This window comes from Schistocerca gregaria, chromosome 2 (genome assembly GCF_023897955.1).
Source record: "Schistocerca gregaria isolate iqSchGreg1 chromosome 2, iqSchGreg1.2, whole genome shotgun sequence".
In the NCBI taxonomy this organism is placed as follows: domain Eukaryota; kingdom Metazoa; phylum Arthropoda; class Insecta; order Orthoptera; family Acrididae; genus Schistocerca; species Schistocerca gregaria.
Window position 1 is genome coordinate 423,622,122 of NC_064921.1, and position 18,775 is coordinate 423,640,896.

General features: G+C 37.9%; 1 protein-coding gene across 2 annotated transcripts in view; it reads left to right on the forward strand.

Moving 5' to 3' along the window:
* The window catches only part of LOC126323887 (nipped-B-like protein A), a 486,440-nt gene that overhangs the window by 52,467 nt on the left and 415,198 nt on the right, over positions 1 to 18,775 (forward strand). For both annotated transcript variants that reach the window (XM_049994805.1, XM_049994812.1), the window contains exon 4: positions 17,634 to 17,862. In XM_049994805.1, the coding sequence (XP_049850762.1) occupies positions 17,634 to 17,862 (229 nt within the window). The remainder of the gene's footprint in view (positions 1 to 17,633; positions 17,863 to 18,775) is intronic.

Sequence of the window (18,775 nt, forward strand, 5' to 3'; positions counted from 1 at the left end):
TTCCTGTGACTCATATTCGTCATTCTCTGGCACTTCTTGTTCTGTTTCTGAATCATGACCACTTTCATGAAGACAATCCTCAGTCTCTGAGTCAGCACTATAACTGTGAGCATCTTCATCACTCAGCTCATTGAACCATTCCAACCATACATTAGGATCTCTACTAAACTCTGTCAGAGGTTTTTTTTTGCCTTTGACATTTCTTCCACAATCTAAAAATAAAGAGAATACTAGGTAACGTGGCAAGTAACTGCAGTCAGTTTCAATAAGTCCAAATTTATGCACATGAAAGATTGATCGAATCTAGGAATGCAATAAAGTAATACAGACTTACTTTGTTTCAGATTGTGGCAGTAGAGCTCAAGCGGATGACAGGTGTCTTCCAGACTATAATAATGTTTCGTAAACAATGTGTCTTTCGTAACTGAAAGCCAACAATGATTGGAGCTAACTGCTGGAGAGTTAACAGAAAGGTACTGAAAATGGCGCGATCTTAATCCTGCCCTGTCAGACAAAATTGAGCGGGAAAGTCATGTGAATGACGAGTGTCATCCGCACGAGCAACGGAGGGTTAACGTACACAAATCAGAACCTATTAGAATCATTTTCATTTGGTGCAACTGGGAAGCAAAATGCACAGTCTAGTTATATAATGTTACCACCACTTATGTTTGACATCAGTGTGCAATAATCACTCATAGACAGCTGGTGGCAGCACTAGCAGTTCAGAGTATATAAAGCGTGTCAGAGGGATGTGCAGTTGTTGTGGTAATGTGGAAACGGAGTGATTTAACTAATATCCAACAGGACATGACCATTGCCTTTTGTGTCAAGGGTGGAAGCATTTCCAAAACAACTGAGTTTATAAACTGTTAGCATACCACTGTGGTTAAAGTACACCATACATGGCAAAATGGCGCTATCCAAAAATGGCACTGAGGCAACTGTGGTGCGCCATGGGCCATAATTGATGGGGTTGAACGACAGGTGCTGAGATATGTATGAGCGTATAGTCTTGCAATTGGTGAGCGATTGGCCACCCAGATCAACCGAGGACTTACCAACAGTGTCTTCTCACTGGCCATTCAGCATATGTTGTTGCATACAGTCCTCCACAGCAGATGCCTTGTTCACGTACCCATGCTGACTGCTGTTCATCGGCAACAAATGATGGGATTTGCATGCGAGTTCTGCAACAGGACTTTCACTGAGTGATGACACATGGCCTTTTCAGGTGAAATGGTTGGTACAGCATGAGGGGTCTGAAAGCAAACAACTTGCAACATTTGTTAGAAGGGTCCAGGCCAGAGGAGGGAGTGATGGCCTAGAAAATTGTTTGGTGTCATTCTCTGGGAGACATCATCATTCTGGAAGGCATGATGGATCAACACAAGTATGCATTTATCCTTGGGGACCATGTCTACTCTTATACGGAGTTTGTTTTTCCTTTGCATTATGACATCTACTAGCAGGACAATGCAACATTTCACCCAGCTTACAATGTATGTGCGTGATTCGAAGACCACTGGGGTGAGTTTACAGTACTCCCCTGGCCACCAAACTTTCTGGATTTGAACTCCATCAAGAATCTGTGGGACCACTTCAATCAGGCTGTTCGCACTGTGGATACTCTACCGAGAAAGCTGTAACTTCCAAAACCTCATTGACTTTCTTCGTGCGTAATGCTGTGTCTGTTCTCCAACACCTCTGTGTATTTCACAATTTATCTTATTATTGTTCTTTTATCAAAACAATGTATTTTCTTTCCTGTGAATTTTGCGAATACAGTTTAGCATCAGTTAATATTTTCTAAATGCCTCACACAAAAATACTTATTCGGTATTGGCAACTGTTTTGTCCCTGCCACACATACAAGTTTTAGATCAGGTAATTGACATTAACACAGTTTTCTGTTTCCTTTATAGCATTCCTCTGCTCATAAACATTATTAGAGTAGAATAAAAAGTTGATTTACAGCCATTAATATTTATTGAGAGAAAAACATCATGCACCATTAAAACAGAGAAACTAACTACATTTATAACAGAACCAAAGCTCCTTGACTCTTTGTCTTTTAAAAACAACAGTATCACCAAAGATAATTCAGTCACAAAAAATGGAACAAATAAAAAAGCTGTAACTCACTTCCTTAACTTTGACTGTCAGCAATCTACAAATAATACACTTCGGTGCCTGGTTGTGCACAGCACTCTTGCTCGTGACCTGATCAGTAAGCTCACTCAGGCTCGACTGAGTCATTCCCATGTGCCAAATCAGTCACCACGAAAGCTATATATATCTAATTTGATGAGGTATCCCTGAGGCATCTGTACTCTTCCACCTGACAGAGATAAGTAAGGGTCAACATATACAGTACCAATATCTGTACCCTTATAACCTCCTCTGGGCTTAATGCATGCATTGATTCAGTAAGAATGTGTCATAGAACCATTGTGCACTCCCTTGAGGCAAACTGACCCACAATAGGGCCAGGAAAAACTGATCCATTTAAACAGATACACGTATTTTAGTTCTGAATAACTGGTATTTTTCAGTATTTGTTTGGTGTCACTCAGAACAGGTTTTTATTTATTTTTTATTAATAATCGGGTTAAAAAAAAAAAAAAAACCCTCTTCTATATCAATTTGCCAGAGCAGTGGTGCTAACATTTTTAGTTTTTAAGTAAAACATTTTTAAAAGAATAATATTTATTCATACAATTTCCATTGCTGTGAAATATTGGATTATTATGGAAAGTGGGAAAAGCGATCAGTGCTATTTTAATCACATCTCGAACAGTTGGAAACAAGCAACTAGCTCATGACCTAAGAATCTGTACAGGAGTGCTGTGACAATAATATACCTGTTGTAGTGTGGTGCCCCATTGGACAATATATACATGTATTTTGCAAGACTTGCCCCTACTTGGTCTATTCCATTCTTTCTCACTGTCATGGCCTAATATAGATTGTATTGCAGAATGACACCATCCCTGAGTGGTATGTATTGAGTTTCATTAAATTGCTGTCAGAAATTTTGGATATTTTAATACCTTTTGATGGGGCCATAAAGGAAATTTCTACAAGTGAGTATGTTACAGGATATGTGTATTGAGAAAAGTATGTTCTGAACATAGTGCTGCCGAAGTTCTATATTCAATAACTACTTGGGTGAAAGCAATAAAATTTTGCCTTTACTTTAAAGGTGGGAGGTCATAACAACTGCAAACCCTCTTTGGTCATCACATGATCAGGTAGTAGCCAAGAATGGGCTAGTGTAGCCTGAAAGTTTGTTTCCAAGTGAAACAGAGCTTCACTTCCAGCATCCTTTACTACCGAGAAGCCGTCAGCCTTTCATTTCTTTGTGAGCAGAGTAAAAGTTGTATGCCAGGCTTATCTTTTGTAGCCCAAATATATTTATTTATGTTAGGAACTTCTGTGGTTCTTAAAGAATAGCATTTTCTTTGAAGTGTTTGTTTCTGATGAATGATTTGCAGATCAACACATTATAGTATTGGTATTTTTGAACAGATTGGACAACAAATGATGACCATTAAATTAATTCATTATTAAAACTTTTAACTATTGTCTTGTAATTGTTCCTTGTAAATGTTATATTTTGCCTAGTATCAAAATTGTTCATTTGAATTTTTTTGGAAGAGCATTTTTATTTTTGTCAGCAAAAAATCAGTTGTAGGCCTATTCAACAATAGGCAACAATAATAAATTAAAAATTTAACAGTTCATCCATAGTTTATAACAAAAATAAAGTAGATGATCTGGTTTATGTGTCTACATGATGTGGTTTTGTTTGTTTGTAGCTGTATTCATTTAAAATGTACAACTTTTCACAAAAAAATAGAGCTCTCCAGAGGGTGTTTTCACCCTTTACTACTGAATATTCACAGTGCCCAAATAGTGGTATGATTTTTGATTACAATGTAATTTTTTGTAGTATTCAGTCCATCCTTACTTTTGCAGAAAAGCAGCAAATGATGGACAGACTGAGCTTTCTGTTATTTACCTATTTTACTAGATATTTTGATTCTACATATATTGAAATGTGTAGTGTAGAAGTCTGTGGGAGTCATATACTTCTTCAATTTTTTTCCATGTCTACATTTGTTACTGGGGAAATAACAGCAGTAAAAAACAGAATTAATTGAGAAACCAGTTATTTTGGGTGGCTGTAGCAGTCAAGTTAAATTGGAGATGGAAAAAGCCAATATAACAAAAAAACAATTGTTTTAGTGATAACAGACATACCTAGCCCACAGCTGTTGTAACTGGTCCTTATTATCCTCGATACTGGCACAGGAACTGAGTTGATATCAGAGCCAGTCCTACATATGTTCCATTGGGGGACAGACCTGGGGGTCTTGCTGACCGCAGGTGTTCCTTGACTTCATGCAGACAGTTCATGGAGACCTCGGCCATATGTGGCCGAGCATTGTCCTGTTGAAAAATGGCACCACAGTACTGTTGCATGAGAAGTAACATGTGACAACACTGGGTGTCTGTGCCATAAAGGTATGCTGTAAGAGTTCACTCAGTCACTACCAGGTACGAACTGAAGTCGTATCCAATGGCTCCCCACACTATGATCCAGGAATAACATTGCTGAGCCTCTCTGAAACATTGTAAGAAGGGGTCCTCTCCCCGTGCTCCCAGTAAAAGGTCATACGGAGTAGTGCAGAACTGCAGTTCATCCCTGAATATAATGCAACACCGTTATCAGCAGTCCATGCTTCCTGCTCACAGCGTCACTCCAAAAGCAGCTGTTTGTGTTGTGGTGTTAACAGCAGCCTATGCATGGGGTGGTACTCCGTAGACCAGCTGCTACTAGTCCCAAAAATGGTGTGGGAAACACAGAAGTCCAATGCTTGTTCTGAGATGGCAGGTGCAGATGTGAAGGGATACAAAGTGCTTGGTGCACAATATGGTGATCCTCCCTTGTGCTGGACAGACATAATTGATGAGAACATTGAGGTCAATTGTGCCTACCCTCATATTCCTCTGCAGTCTGACATCTAGCCATTGTCATGTCCAGATTCACCACAAATAAAGGTATTGTATTATTTGCCCTGCCAGCTCATAAATGGAGATTCACAGTGAGGTCTCTTTCAAACTCTGTCAGGTGCTGATAACACTGTGCCATATGAATGTGTGTTATCTCCGTGTCTGGAAAGTGATCTCTCAACATCTGACACTGTCCATGCCACTTATGTACCCTACCAAGAACACTAAACACAAACTATACTAAGTAGTGTTGTGGTCATTCTACCAGTCACAGAGAATGGCAGCTCTTCACTGTTCACACACCTGCTGATAGTGCCAATGTGTATGAAGTTACATTGACATCTGACCGTATCAATTGCGTGCTTACCTTTTCATGTTAGGCAGTGTATATATGCATATATTTTTCTTTGAAACTGTGTAATATAATTTTTTTGTAAGCTTAAGTGTAAGCTGTTATCTTGGAAAACAAGCTTTCTGCCAGTAATTTGCATCACACTTGCACCATATTTCAGTCATGTAACTCGCAATCTTCATCAGGTGCTCTCTGATCAAGGAGTCTCTGCAACATGGTTTCTTGGCAGATAACCTGATTTTCGAAAAGGACAATGCAACAATGGGAAAGGCTAAAGACATACATAAGCATAAACCATTTGTTGTGAACCAGTTGTAAGCCTGTTCCATTATTTTCCTTGCTATGTCAGGTTTGGTCATGTTTAGGCCCTTCTTAACACTGATATTTGAATGGAAAATGGAATAGCTTGGCATATAATGTTGTTAAAATGCAATCAGAGCTGGACAGCACATGATGCAATATTAACATATTGTATATCGTCAGCATGTAACGAGTGTTAATAGTCTGTACTTCTTGTATTTCTGGACATGCAAGATCCATGCTTTTTCATGTCTCACGTCAGGTGTGTACTGTGAATACTTAGGTTGGGGAAAACCACCACTATGACAGTCAGCTGTCATTGGTAATAATGTGATGATGACAGGGATCACCATTGACTGTCACAGGTTGTAACATAAGATAGTGCTGCAAGTCGCTTACCAATTTCGTACTGGACAGCAACCAATAAGCAACCCTGCCATCTAGCATTGTCAACTAGCTATTTGGTACAGGAGCCCTTGCCTGAATCTTGTACGTGTGCTAAACAGTACAAGTTAGGGCACTAAGATTAGCACTGCATTGTACTGTGGAATGCATTAAATGTGGGGAAAAGGTTGACTGAACTGATGAGTCACAATACGCATTAGTATAGCCGAGTATGAGTATATAAACAAAAAGCACATGAAGTGGTGTCTGGCAAAACTGTTGATCACCATGCTGAATCAGAGATGCCTTTAGAGTTGGAGTTGTCTACCATCAAGAGGGTGTCTCTGGGCTAACCATGATGCCACTTTGCTCCTGTGGCCAGCTGTGTGTGCACTGCGCCACAACTCAGACACCAACACCAGCATACAAGGCTGCCATTGAACAGTAACTGTCAGTTCATTGCCTTTGTGGATGCCAAGTACTTTGGACACTCATCAGCCTGTTATTCTTGTTGCCGATGGCAACCTCCGACTTCACTTGGAATATTGTGTGGGCGGTTACTGTGTTATTCATGTCAGACTTTGACGTTCTGCATGAACCCTCGTCAGTACGTAGTTGACTGTGATCACAATGTGCTCATTACAAAAGGACTGAAAGTTGTAGATGTGTTCTTGATAAATACTGAATTAGTGTTTGCAAATTAGTAAATGTCGCCGTATCGCTGACAGAAAAGTGGCACAGAGTATAAGCGGCACCTGGTAGGCTGTATTATACTGATTCAGTATTTCTGTCTATATAATGAATTGGCCATGGAGTACATTATTATGAATAGACTTGCTTTGAAGAGTGAATTCACTTTACTAAAACATGATTTCTTACTTCGCTGATTATCTTGGATTTGGCTTCATTGTCTTCTTATTGTGGTATGCTAATGTCCACAGGTCTGATTTGCATGAAGAACATCTACTGATTCTAGGATTGTGAAAGTCCTGATTCACTAACTATGAATCAAAATAAATATCTACACATTTGAATACTTGGATTTTAACTCTTCAACCATCGGAATGAAAAAAATGTAACACTTGCTTGCTTCCTTCAGCCGTCAGTACATACTACAATGTCTGCTTTCTACAACATTATTCCATGACTTCCTGCCAAGTGTGCAACAGCATTTTACAATGTTTATGGTGTGGTCGTGACTTACAATCCGTTCTTCTCACTTCTCTCCTACCGACAGCCATAGAGTCCTTACTCTGATGTCCATTTATTTAATTATAACTTCATCACAGTGTCCACTGCTCAAGTATAATGGTAGCAGTCATTCACTTTATCGAGTCGCCATCAATTTACCATATAAAATACACTCCTCATATTGATACAAATCAGCCATTAGTAGCAATTATTGCATTGAAATAGTTGCAGTGTCTGGATTTAGGTAGTCGGAAGTATGTTCAAATGACAATTAAGCAACTATAAGTGCACATGAACTTTATATACAAGAAAATATCCTGAAACGTTATACGTTGGTGTGTATATAAGTGAATAAATGGAAAATCTTCACAGTTTGCTCAAACAAGTTAGAATATGACTTCTAATCTTCTAAATGTGTTTCACAACATATGTGCAACTTACTCATGTGAAATAACCTGAACTTAGCAAAACCTTTACGTATCTTTTGATGAGGACAGGGTCCACAGCCTTGAGAAATTTTTTGAGTGAAATCATTCTGCTTTAAGCTGTTAAAAGATATTTATTGTGATAGCAGTTTTGCCACTTGTTCATTGTTAAGCATTCTAAAAGCAATAACCAAATAAAATATATTAGGGTTACAAAATTAACAAATGTTTCAAACTGAAAATTTGTAGCTATTTATGTGGGATATTAGGACCCACTCAACTACATGAAGCTCCCAGCGGTGTTAAACCAAGTACATGCAGTGTTATAAATCTTCCTGCTGTTTGATACACAATGTGAGTGCACACAAAAAACTGATAAACATAATAGTAAAAACAACATACACTATAAGCACTTAAGTTAAATCTCATGTAGCAGACACGGTGGATGGATCACAATGGCGGCAAAATGACAAAGATGCAAACACACAAAAAGCTTAGGTCTTAGAGTGCAAACACGCTAGTAGTTTAATGTGGAAGACATCAGTTACATTTAGAAATTTCATGTTCGACACAGCCTTTAAGTTTGGCAAGTGTGCCAGTTATACAGATGTTATGTACCAAGAGTAGTTACACCATTGCAGAACTGATTTGTATGTGAAATCAGTGATTTCCAGTTACTCTGTGACTTCATCAAATTATATCAGTAACGTTTTTAAGATGATGGTGCCTGATAGTGTTCCTGAACATTTTTCATTTTTGTCTAAGAAAATGAAATACTTAATAAATGGTGTAATGCACCATATTTCTGGAAATGTGTTTGAAGCAGCATGTTCATCATATTACACATTTAGTTGTGGTGAAATTACCAGTGTTAAAAATAAAAATAATTACTAACAACCATTACATTTAGATCAGAGAGTAAGTGTTGCATACCAACACATGATCTAAGATCTTTCTTTACCAGTGAAGCAGATGGTGAAACATTACATCAGAAGTTATGTGATACACTTTTTGCAGCCAACTTGTCCCTGAATAAATGCCTTATGCTGAGATCAGATGGGCCTAACGTCAATAAAAAAGTGTTTATGCTTTTAGATATCCCAGGAGACCTGAGGCAGATAGCTTATAAACATTGGAACTTGCAACATTCGTACAATACACAATGCCTGTGTTAAGGCTTTGGATTGTGAAGGCCAAGAAACATCCAAATTCCTGGTCAATATTTACCATTATTTTCATGGCTGGCCTATTCACTAGGAAGAATTTGGAGGAATTCTGTCTTAAGTTTAACATTCATAATCACAAGTTTTTGGTGCATACAACCGTAAGGTGGCTTACTTTAGGATCTTCAGCCAACAGGATCTTGGAAGTGTGGGATATAAATCAGTATTACTTTCTTAAGCATATTCCATCGAAAGAGAATTCTGCTACTGTTCAGTCCAAATCCTGCAGAGCTATTGTGATTGCTTAAAAAACCTTCAATGAAAGCAGAATTTCATTTCATCTGCTTAACTATTCAGTAAGTTCACACAATATTTTCCAAGCCAAACTCCTTTGAGTCACAAATTGCACACTGAAAGAGAAAACATACTTCAAACATTTTTGGCTTGTGTTTTGAAGAGTATTTCTGAAGTGCTTCATAGTGTAATCAGAGTGGATAATCTGATTCCTCTTGAACAACTAGTTGTTAGTGACCAGGTAACCAAAGAACTTAATAAACTGGAAGAACATGACAAGTTGTGGTTTCAAAAAAATACCCAAAACCATCATCTGTCATTGCATCAATGTCTTCATCTGGCAAATCTTTTTCAGCTTTACTGAAGTCATACCTTTACTGTTTGGAATACCATCATTCTTGCCTCTAGTTAGGTAACTTACCTTCTTCATCCAATGAATCTTTCTGTTATATGATTCATAATTTTCATTACAGTTTTCTTCCCACTGATCAGGGTAAACTCTTTTCCACATGATTGCTATTTTTTTCAAAAGTGAGTCACTAAAAGCTCTTTCCCAACATTTATCCAGATTGTGCACTGAAAACTCTTGTTACTAACTTCAGGATGTAGAGCCTAAGACTAGTTATACAATCCACATAAAGATTTGTTCTGAACATTTTCTGTGGTTAACTTAAGAACATTATTGGTATTTGTATGTATAATAGATTTAGTCACTTCATTTGCAACTTCATTTAAATTTTGCTGACCACTGACAACTTAAAAGAGTACCACTGAGCGATTGTCATCTTAATCCAACAAATCATTCTTTGACCTTTTCACTACTAAAGATGTGCTCTCTGCATGCTGTGCTGAGCATGGTTTTGTTAACATCGAATATAGATTTAAGTGTCAGGAAGTCATTTCTGAAAGTATTTGTATGGAGTGTAGCCATATATGGAAGTGAAACATGGATAATAAATAGTTTGGACAAGAAGTGAATAGAAGCTTTCAAAATGTGGTGCTACAGAAGAATGTTGAAGATACAATGGGTAGATCACATAACTAATGAGGAGGTATTGAATAGATTTGGGGAGAAGAGGAGTTTGTGGCACAACTTGACTAGAAGAAGGGATCAGTTGGTAGGGCATATTCTGAGGCAGCAAGGGATCACCAACACAGTATTGGAGGGCAGCGTGAAGGGTAAAAATTGTAGAGGGAGACCAAGAGAGGAATGTAGATTGCAGTAGGAACTGGGAGATGAAGAAGCTTGCACAGGACAGAGTAGCATGGAGAGCTGCATCAAACCAGACCACAACAACAACAACAACAACAATAAACTAACAAAGTAAAAGCAGGCTTGGCCTGCATTTTTTATACAGGGAGAGGATGTACATTTATCGACAAGAACTAATTTAGACTTCAGTCTACGCTACAGATCAGTCCGCCACCACAACCAGGATTTCAGAGGGGGTCCAGTATCACATTCTAGCCATAAGTTTACATGCTGCATATCTCTCTCTCTCTCTCTCTCTCTCTCTCTCTCTCTCTCTCTCTCTCTCTCTCTCTCTCTCTCTCTCTCTCTCTCTCTCTATCGGCTACTATATAACACTCCAGTGTAAGATATATAGATAGCAAATTTATCTTATTTCCTGACACTTTATTACAGAAAATCATGTTAAAAGACATGTTAATGAGAGATCTTTAATGCACTGTATGTTAGCTTCGCTGCATGCTTAATGGTTTCCATATTTTCTGTTCTCAATTTCACACTTTTAATATTTGGCCTATGTTCTATCTGCAGCTTTATAAGTTCTTGAGACGAAACAGTGGGTCTTGTGCTGTGACTGGCTGCCAGAAGCAAACTGAGCAGCCTCCAAGATGATTTAAGTATTTTCAAAGCTAACACACTGTACTTGTTGACCTTCACATTTGTACTTGTGTATTACAAAACTATGTAGTCTGAGTGTTACAATGCATTGAAGAAATATGAAAAATCTATCGCTTTTGTGAAATGTGATGTTGCTGGAAAAAAAAAATTATTATGTCCCAATTTTAAGCACTTCATTTAGTAGGTTATATAGGTAATGACGATAAAGGAACTGCTGCTTATTACCTACTAATGCATGTTTTGCTTACTTAACTTCAGTTGTTACAGATGAAATTAGCTCATCATTCCTTCTGCACTGCAAAATTCATTGAAATTTGGACAATTCAGTAGTTCTTTTTCAAGAGAACATGTCACAAATGTACACAGTCTACCCTCATTCATTTTCTTGCAGATAACTGTAGCATACTGCTAATCTTTCAGAACTTATGGTATCAAGTCACATTTTTTGAACAACTAATATCTAATCATGAATTTGCTCCTTGAAATGCCTGTTATCTCTCTGCAGTAAGGATTTGGAGGCAATTTTCCAACCCATTATCCTGATTTTCTCCTGCAACATAAGGGCTGTATGGGGTTTGGCATTGTCATGGTGTAGTCTGATGAGCTGACCCTGAAGCTGTGGTCTGTCATCAACCGTTGTCGCAACCTGACATCTACTCCATGGACCATTATGGCTCGGCTGTAACTAAAAGAAAGTACTTTTATATACCAACTTATAGCTAAATGTTCCAAGTATGTTCACGAAATATTTCATTATCCTCCTGCAGAGAATAAAAAATTAGAGAAGACTGTGTAAAACTTTTTGAACGCCCTTTGTATATGTTTTAATATATGTTCCTGCCTCAAAGCCTTTAACTACAACTACGTTGAAGTAAAAATATACTTTATTGGAAACAGTAAAAGTAGGACTAAAAATTATAACTCTGGATTTAGGAAAGAATTACACCTTCAGATAGGACATTTTTGTGAAACATAAAGTTTAAATAAAAATTTTGAAATACTTAATTTTCTTAAAAAAGTGAAATGTTTACTTGAGAGAGGACAATGAGGGCTTTCAAAGAAGCTATATCAGGCTTAATATTAACAAACAATTTTTAATGCAATTTAAATATGATGAGCATATAGTTCACAGGTGTAGAAAATAATGAATATTTTTTCAAAGAAAATGTTTCCTTTTTGTGGTGTATGTATTACGTGTGTAATGGAAAAGAAGGAATGAAATGTGTTTGAGAACGTTTCCTACCTTACAGTGTTTCAAATGTATTGTCAGATTGCATCTATAACATCTCACTATTAACAACTAACTGCAGCTAATTACTTTGGCCTAACATCAGCCTTACATAGAATTTTGGCAGATGAATTCAGTTTGTGGTATTATTACATTATGCAGTTTGTTAATTACAATGAAAGAAGATTAATATGGAGAATTTCACATGTGAGATCAAGGTCAGCAGGAAACAAAATTATATTGTCAATTAATGGTTTTGTGGCTAGCGACGTTTTTTATGCTAAATATATTAAAATAAATCCCTTTAACAAATAATGTTGCAGTATGTAAATTTCACTAAAAATAAGTTAGTATTGTAATTGCCTACAATAATACTGATCTAATGCTAAATCTTTATTATTCCATACAAGTGAAAGTGATCCAATCCATACCGAAGACTAGAAACAATAAGTTTGCTTGCATAATGATTGTATTATTACTTCGTATTATAAGACTTACTAACATATCTCATTGTGTAAGTCAATTGTTATTCTTTTAACTGTTATACAATGACTGGTGTAAATTGAAAATCAAGCCATTACCACACACACTTATATGTGTACATAACAAAAGTTATTGTGTATCATGCAGTGATAAGCGAGACTGGCTATATTACATCACATTGCTTCCTGTTGTATTTATCTGTTCCTAAAACAGCAGTCACTGACTGAAACGTTTATATAAAGTTCAGTATATATGTGGAGCAACTTGGGCCAATGAAAGTTTAGAATTCATTCTATTAAATACAAATTGGTACATCCTTTCGTTATCAGATAGCATCAGACTAATACGAGAGGTCACACTGAAAAACATATTAAACATAATTGCACCATTAATTTATTGAATTTCCAACAGATTCAATTGTCTCATTCCTGTGAGCAAAGTGAAATTATTGTTAATATGAATTTTCCACTGCTCAGCATAATTGATGATTTTTACTAATTCCCAAGTAAGACTAACTGAAAATGTTATAAGTGTCGAATAACTTAAATGTGTCAACAGTACTAGCAAACATGGCTGAATCACCTGCCAAACAACTGTACAACACTTGTCATTTTTTACTGCTTGCTCCAGCCAACTCTACTACTTTCACAAGACCAATGAGACGATGGTGTCGGCTGTGCCTTTGTCATCGGGGGTGTCACCTTTAAATACCGGCTCCCTGACCAGTGTTCCAGCTTTACAGCCGAGCTTTTTGCTGTCCATCAGGCCATTCAGTATGCCTGCTGCCACTGCCATTCATCGTATGTACTCTGCTCTGATTCACTCAGTGCTCTTCAGAGCCTTGGAGCTCCATATCCGGTCCATCCCATGGTGCAACGGATCCAGCAGTCCCTCCATTCTTTTGCTGATGATGGCTCTCCTGTCAGCTTTCTGTGGGTTCCCGGCCATGTAGGAGTGCCTGGGAATGAGGCTGCTGATGCTGCAGCCAAGGCTGCAGTCCTCCTGCCTCGGCCAGCCTCCCATTGTGTCCCGTCATCTGATATTAGTGGGGTTGTTTGTAAGAGGCTTGTGTCATTGTGGTGGGATACTTGGTCATCACTTCAAGGAAACAAGCTCTGGGCCGTAAAACCAGTCCCAACTGCTTGGACAACCTCCTCCCGACCATCTCGGCGAGAAGAGGTCCTTCTGACCAGGTTGCGGATTGGGCATTGCCAGTTTAGCCACCACTACCTGCTCTCCGGTGACCCAGCCCCGCAGTGCCCTTGTGGTCATGCATTGACAATACGCCATGTTTCATTGTTGTGTCCTCATTTTAGTCAATCTCGTGTTGTCCTGTCTCTGCCATCTACTTTACAGGATATTTTAGCTGATGACGCTCGAGCAGCTGCTCGTGTTTTTCGTTTTATTACTTTGACTGGCTTGTCCAAAGACATCTAACTCTTTCACTTATTTTATCTGTATCTTTGTAAGAACTTTCTGGTGTCTCCCCCCCCCCCCCCCCCCCCCCCTTGAGTTTTACTAGATTCTATGTGCTCTTACAATTGTGACTGGACGCTAATGACCTCAGTAGTTGAGCGCCCTTAAACCCCCCCCCCCCCCCCCCCCAAAAAAAAGAGCAATGAGCTGACTGAAACGTAACTGCCTTCTTATCTCATAGTTTCCTGCCTGAAGGCTGTACCATCTCCCTAGTTTCCCAAATCAAAAGCCTGCATCAGAATGGGTATTATCATTACAAATTATGTAAACAAAGAGCATTTCACAGAAGTTATAAGCAGCATTGCATGTGAGACACAAGAAACAAGACTAATTGGTAAAGTGCGTGAACTGATACTTAAGATTGCACAATTATGAACAACATTAAAAATAGTCAGTCATATAAAAGAAACACATGTAAATCATTTGATATGTATCTGTGTAGTGCCTTCAGGAACAGTCTCCTCTTTCTATTCAAGTTTTCAGACTAGTGAACTTTCTCGTTGTTCTATCGCAGTGGTCACATTTAATTTTGATCTTCTTGTTCATCACTTTTTCTTTGTAAGTGTGATGCTATTATGTCTTTGGAAAGTGTATTAGGAGCCTATAGAGCTTTCTAGCTTGACATGCTGGTGAGTGTCATATGTCTCTTAACGTTACTTAATTACAAACTATTTAATTGAGTAACTACCATATTTTGTGCATCTGTGTCAGCCCAGTATATCATATTGCAGTTCTAACTAGCTGAATTGATAGCAAAAACAACAATCCAACTCTTGTATGTCACCCTCATAACATCATTTATTTCGCCATGAAAGGTACTGACATTATACGATCAAAGATGTTGCGGGTACCAGCAACTCAGGATAGGGAGCTCTCGCAGCAAATCATCTGGTCCCATCACCTAGAGGCAGTAATACCTTTATAAGAAGTAGATGGGAGCTCTACAGTCATACTGTTCATTGAGTGAAGACAGTACTCATTATCCTCGTGCCACACTACTGGAACCTGCCTGCCTGCTAGCGGATTGGACCATGGACTGTTGAGTGGACTGTTTATTGCTGTTCTGATGATGACTTTTCTAGGTCTAACAGACTGTCTGGTATCATTCTTCCTCCATCAAGTTTGCTTGCTAATGCTGACCCTGTTCATTTGTGTTTTTTTATTGAGACGTGTTCTGTGATTTTTTTTAATAAAAGTATAGTAATAAAAGCTGCGCACATTGTGTGTACAATACCTATAATATCTCAGTTCTTAAAATGTGATAAATACTTTATGTATTATTAATTTTACAAGTGCTACCTCATTTTACGATCTTTAATTGTGAATATTCTTGTGTACAATAGTTATATTATGAAGCTGTTACCAGCAGTGGTTGTGTTTCTACATTCTCTATAAGTAGGTGTACTTACTTATTATATTGCTAACATGTGTTTACAATGTATCTCTTATCATTATTTGACATATCTCATCATACTGCCCACGTTCAGGACAGAAGCCATTATCCATTTTACATTATTAGTGACTGTCAGATTTGCCACTATGTCATTGCGTTTGTGTTGCTAGTTACCTACTATCAATCAGCTTGAGTGTGTACTTGGCCGAGATGAGACCCCTGGTAGATTGCACCTACAATCTGCCAACTTGAAGCTCATCCACACAATGAGTCCATCATGTGACAAGCTGGATTCAAAATATGAATATATCTCTTGTCCATGGCCTAGATTTGATCATAAGTACTGAGTTAAGATGGCTTGGGAGACCAGACAAGCACCTTAATATCTGTGGAGTACTTCTTAACCTGTCCTGATACAACTGATGGGATGATGCAGTGATTTGTTGAATGATAAGTCTCTTGTGGAAAGCTGTAGGTGAACAAGAGAATGCTTATATTTGGATGATTGGACACTTGATTTATGTATTGTTTACAGCTGAGAGATGATAGCTGACATGTCAGGAGTCCCATTTCATCTCGTGTGAACATTCCCACATAAGTCCCTCTGCCACCTACAATACCTTGAAATGTGCCCTGTTAACATATGACACTCATGTCTCTCTCTCTCTCTCTCTCTCTCTCTCTCTCTCTCTCTCTCTCTCTCTCTCTCTCTCTCTCTCTCTCTCTCTCTCTTTTTTTTTTTCCCGTCAGCGTGTATCAGTGCACTGCAACTCACCAGCTCACAAAACCTTTTTCTGTGCTTTGAACATCCAGTATTTCAACATTTGTGTTAATCTGTATGCTGTGGAATAAGTAGAACTACAAGTGCAGAGTGGGGGCTTTTCTGCCCCATTGTGAGGAGGTAGATCTGTATTGTTTGGCTGTTCATTGATTGTTACTGTTGTTCACCATTGAATTTCAGAGTGGTTTCCTGCACTGGGGCTCATCTATTTACTGCAATAATCCACGACATTCGCCAGAGATCTCTGGCGTCAACATATAGCTGTCCATGGCAAATGACTGGCAGCTGCAGTTTCCCAAATCAAAGTTCTCAAGTTACATCCATGACATAAGTGACACACAGAACACTCATTGACTGACTGACTGTCCCACCAACCAGGACAGACAATTTGACTGTGTTCAAACACACTGGTGCAAGGCATTGTGTTCATTCTACGCTCGGTGGTAACATTGGTGACATCTTAGTCATGTGGCACACCAAACTATTCCTTTTTTCATGGTGAAAAGGGTACTTTCTTGCCAACACAGTAGCTATCTCCAATTTAGTTGTTCAAATGTGTGTAGTAAGATGATATTAACTGCAACTGATGAGAACACAAAGGCTGTTTTACAAAAGACAGTATGAAGTAGTGCAGTGGTTAAGGTAGTAGTTTTGCCTGTTAAGTTACTGGTTTTGCATTTGCAAGGAGCTGGATTGGAATATGTGACCAGCCATCCAGGCTTAGGGTCTCTGTGATACCTATAAATCATTTAAGGTGAATGCATGGATGATTCCCTTGGAAAGAACATATTCAATTTCTGTCCTTGTTCTAGCCCAAGCAGAAATTGTTCTCCACCTTTAATGACCCAAACAGTGATGAGATGTTTAAAACTAATCTTCTGTTACCCTTTCATAATCACATGACATTTTTATTTTTGGTTTCCCATTCCTTTCCTGAAGCAGACAAAAATAGTTTCAGACCAAAATTCAGCTTCAGCTGTGAGGACTTTTTTTCCAACCAACAAGAATATCAGGAATGGAGCATGCATAAATGTATTACATCCATGTCTTGACTATTTTTAACGCATCCGTCAGGGCAATTGAAATACTTTTTCGTAACTGTGTATCAGCTTTTCTTTCCTCACTCTGTGATTCTCCTGTTGAAGCATCTGGAGTTCCTTATTTAAAGTGAAATAATTGCTTACACATATTCTTAATAAATTTAGTTAGTGCTAAAGCTTACAAATAATTCACCCAGGAAATGGTTTTACTTTGATTACTATTTTACTTAATTTCAGGATGATGATCCTTTTGAAAGAAAACTTCTTCATGAAGTAAGCTCTGAAACAGTTATGAGAGGTATGACTGCATGTATTACAGCATTAAGTGTTTTGACATCTCCAAATGTTCCCAAAAAGGTGTGTTTGGAAGAGATTCTTGACGTAATAATTACATTCTTGGAGAACCAGATGCAGCACACAATATACCCATTCTTTGATTTACTTTCCACCTCTTCCTCAAAAACAGGTAATATTTCTGAGCAGGTATACTGCATGAAATAAGTATTGTTTATAATTAAATAAATATTGTTTGTATGTTTGAAGTACCCATATGCATCAAGAGTAGTAATGGTTGTTGTTAGAGATGCAGCAAAAAAGGTAAAGAACAGTGTTTTCTTCATAGAACTCATAAAGAAACTTGGAGTGTTCCCTTCTGTTGTTACAAATACATTTTTCAAATTTTGTGTGATTTTAGGTTTTTATTCATCCAGTGCTTGGATTTTGATTCTAAATTTCATTTCTTAGCTACCATTATTTACTGTTAAATGTCCAACAAAACTACTTTTCTTTGTACCCAGTAGCAAGTGTTATCCCTTTCTAATCATAATTAGAATGTGGGTTACTTTATCTTCTGTATCCTTTTTTGAGACTTATGATTAATGAAACCTTTTATATAAATTGCTTTTGGGACAGTTACTTAAGAGCTGCCAGGAGGTGGGTGGAGTGGGGGGAGGGGGGCACATTGTACAATTTAGACATACACACTACTGCACTCATGAAGTTCTTGGATTAATATCCAGTGTGTGTGCCTCTATAATGTGGGACACATTCATTTTTATGGAAAATAATTGTATGACTCTTTAATAATTCTTGAGAACCTAACTCTGGAATTATAAAGTTAAAAATTCAATAGTTTCACCACAATCCGTTTTCAAATTTTCATCCTCTTATGTTTTCATACTCATTTTTGAAAACTGATGAAACAGTTCTTAGTGAAATTCTATGTGATTATGTTAATGCAAGGAGGCAAAATCAAAATGAAAATTCCTGTAGCTTCCAAGCTGATGAAAGGAGATAGAAGTGTCAGGTTGGTGAGGATTTCAAAGAGAAAGATAAATATTTATTTCTTTTTTTCCTTTCCCCTTTTTCACTCAACCGTA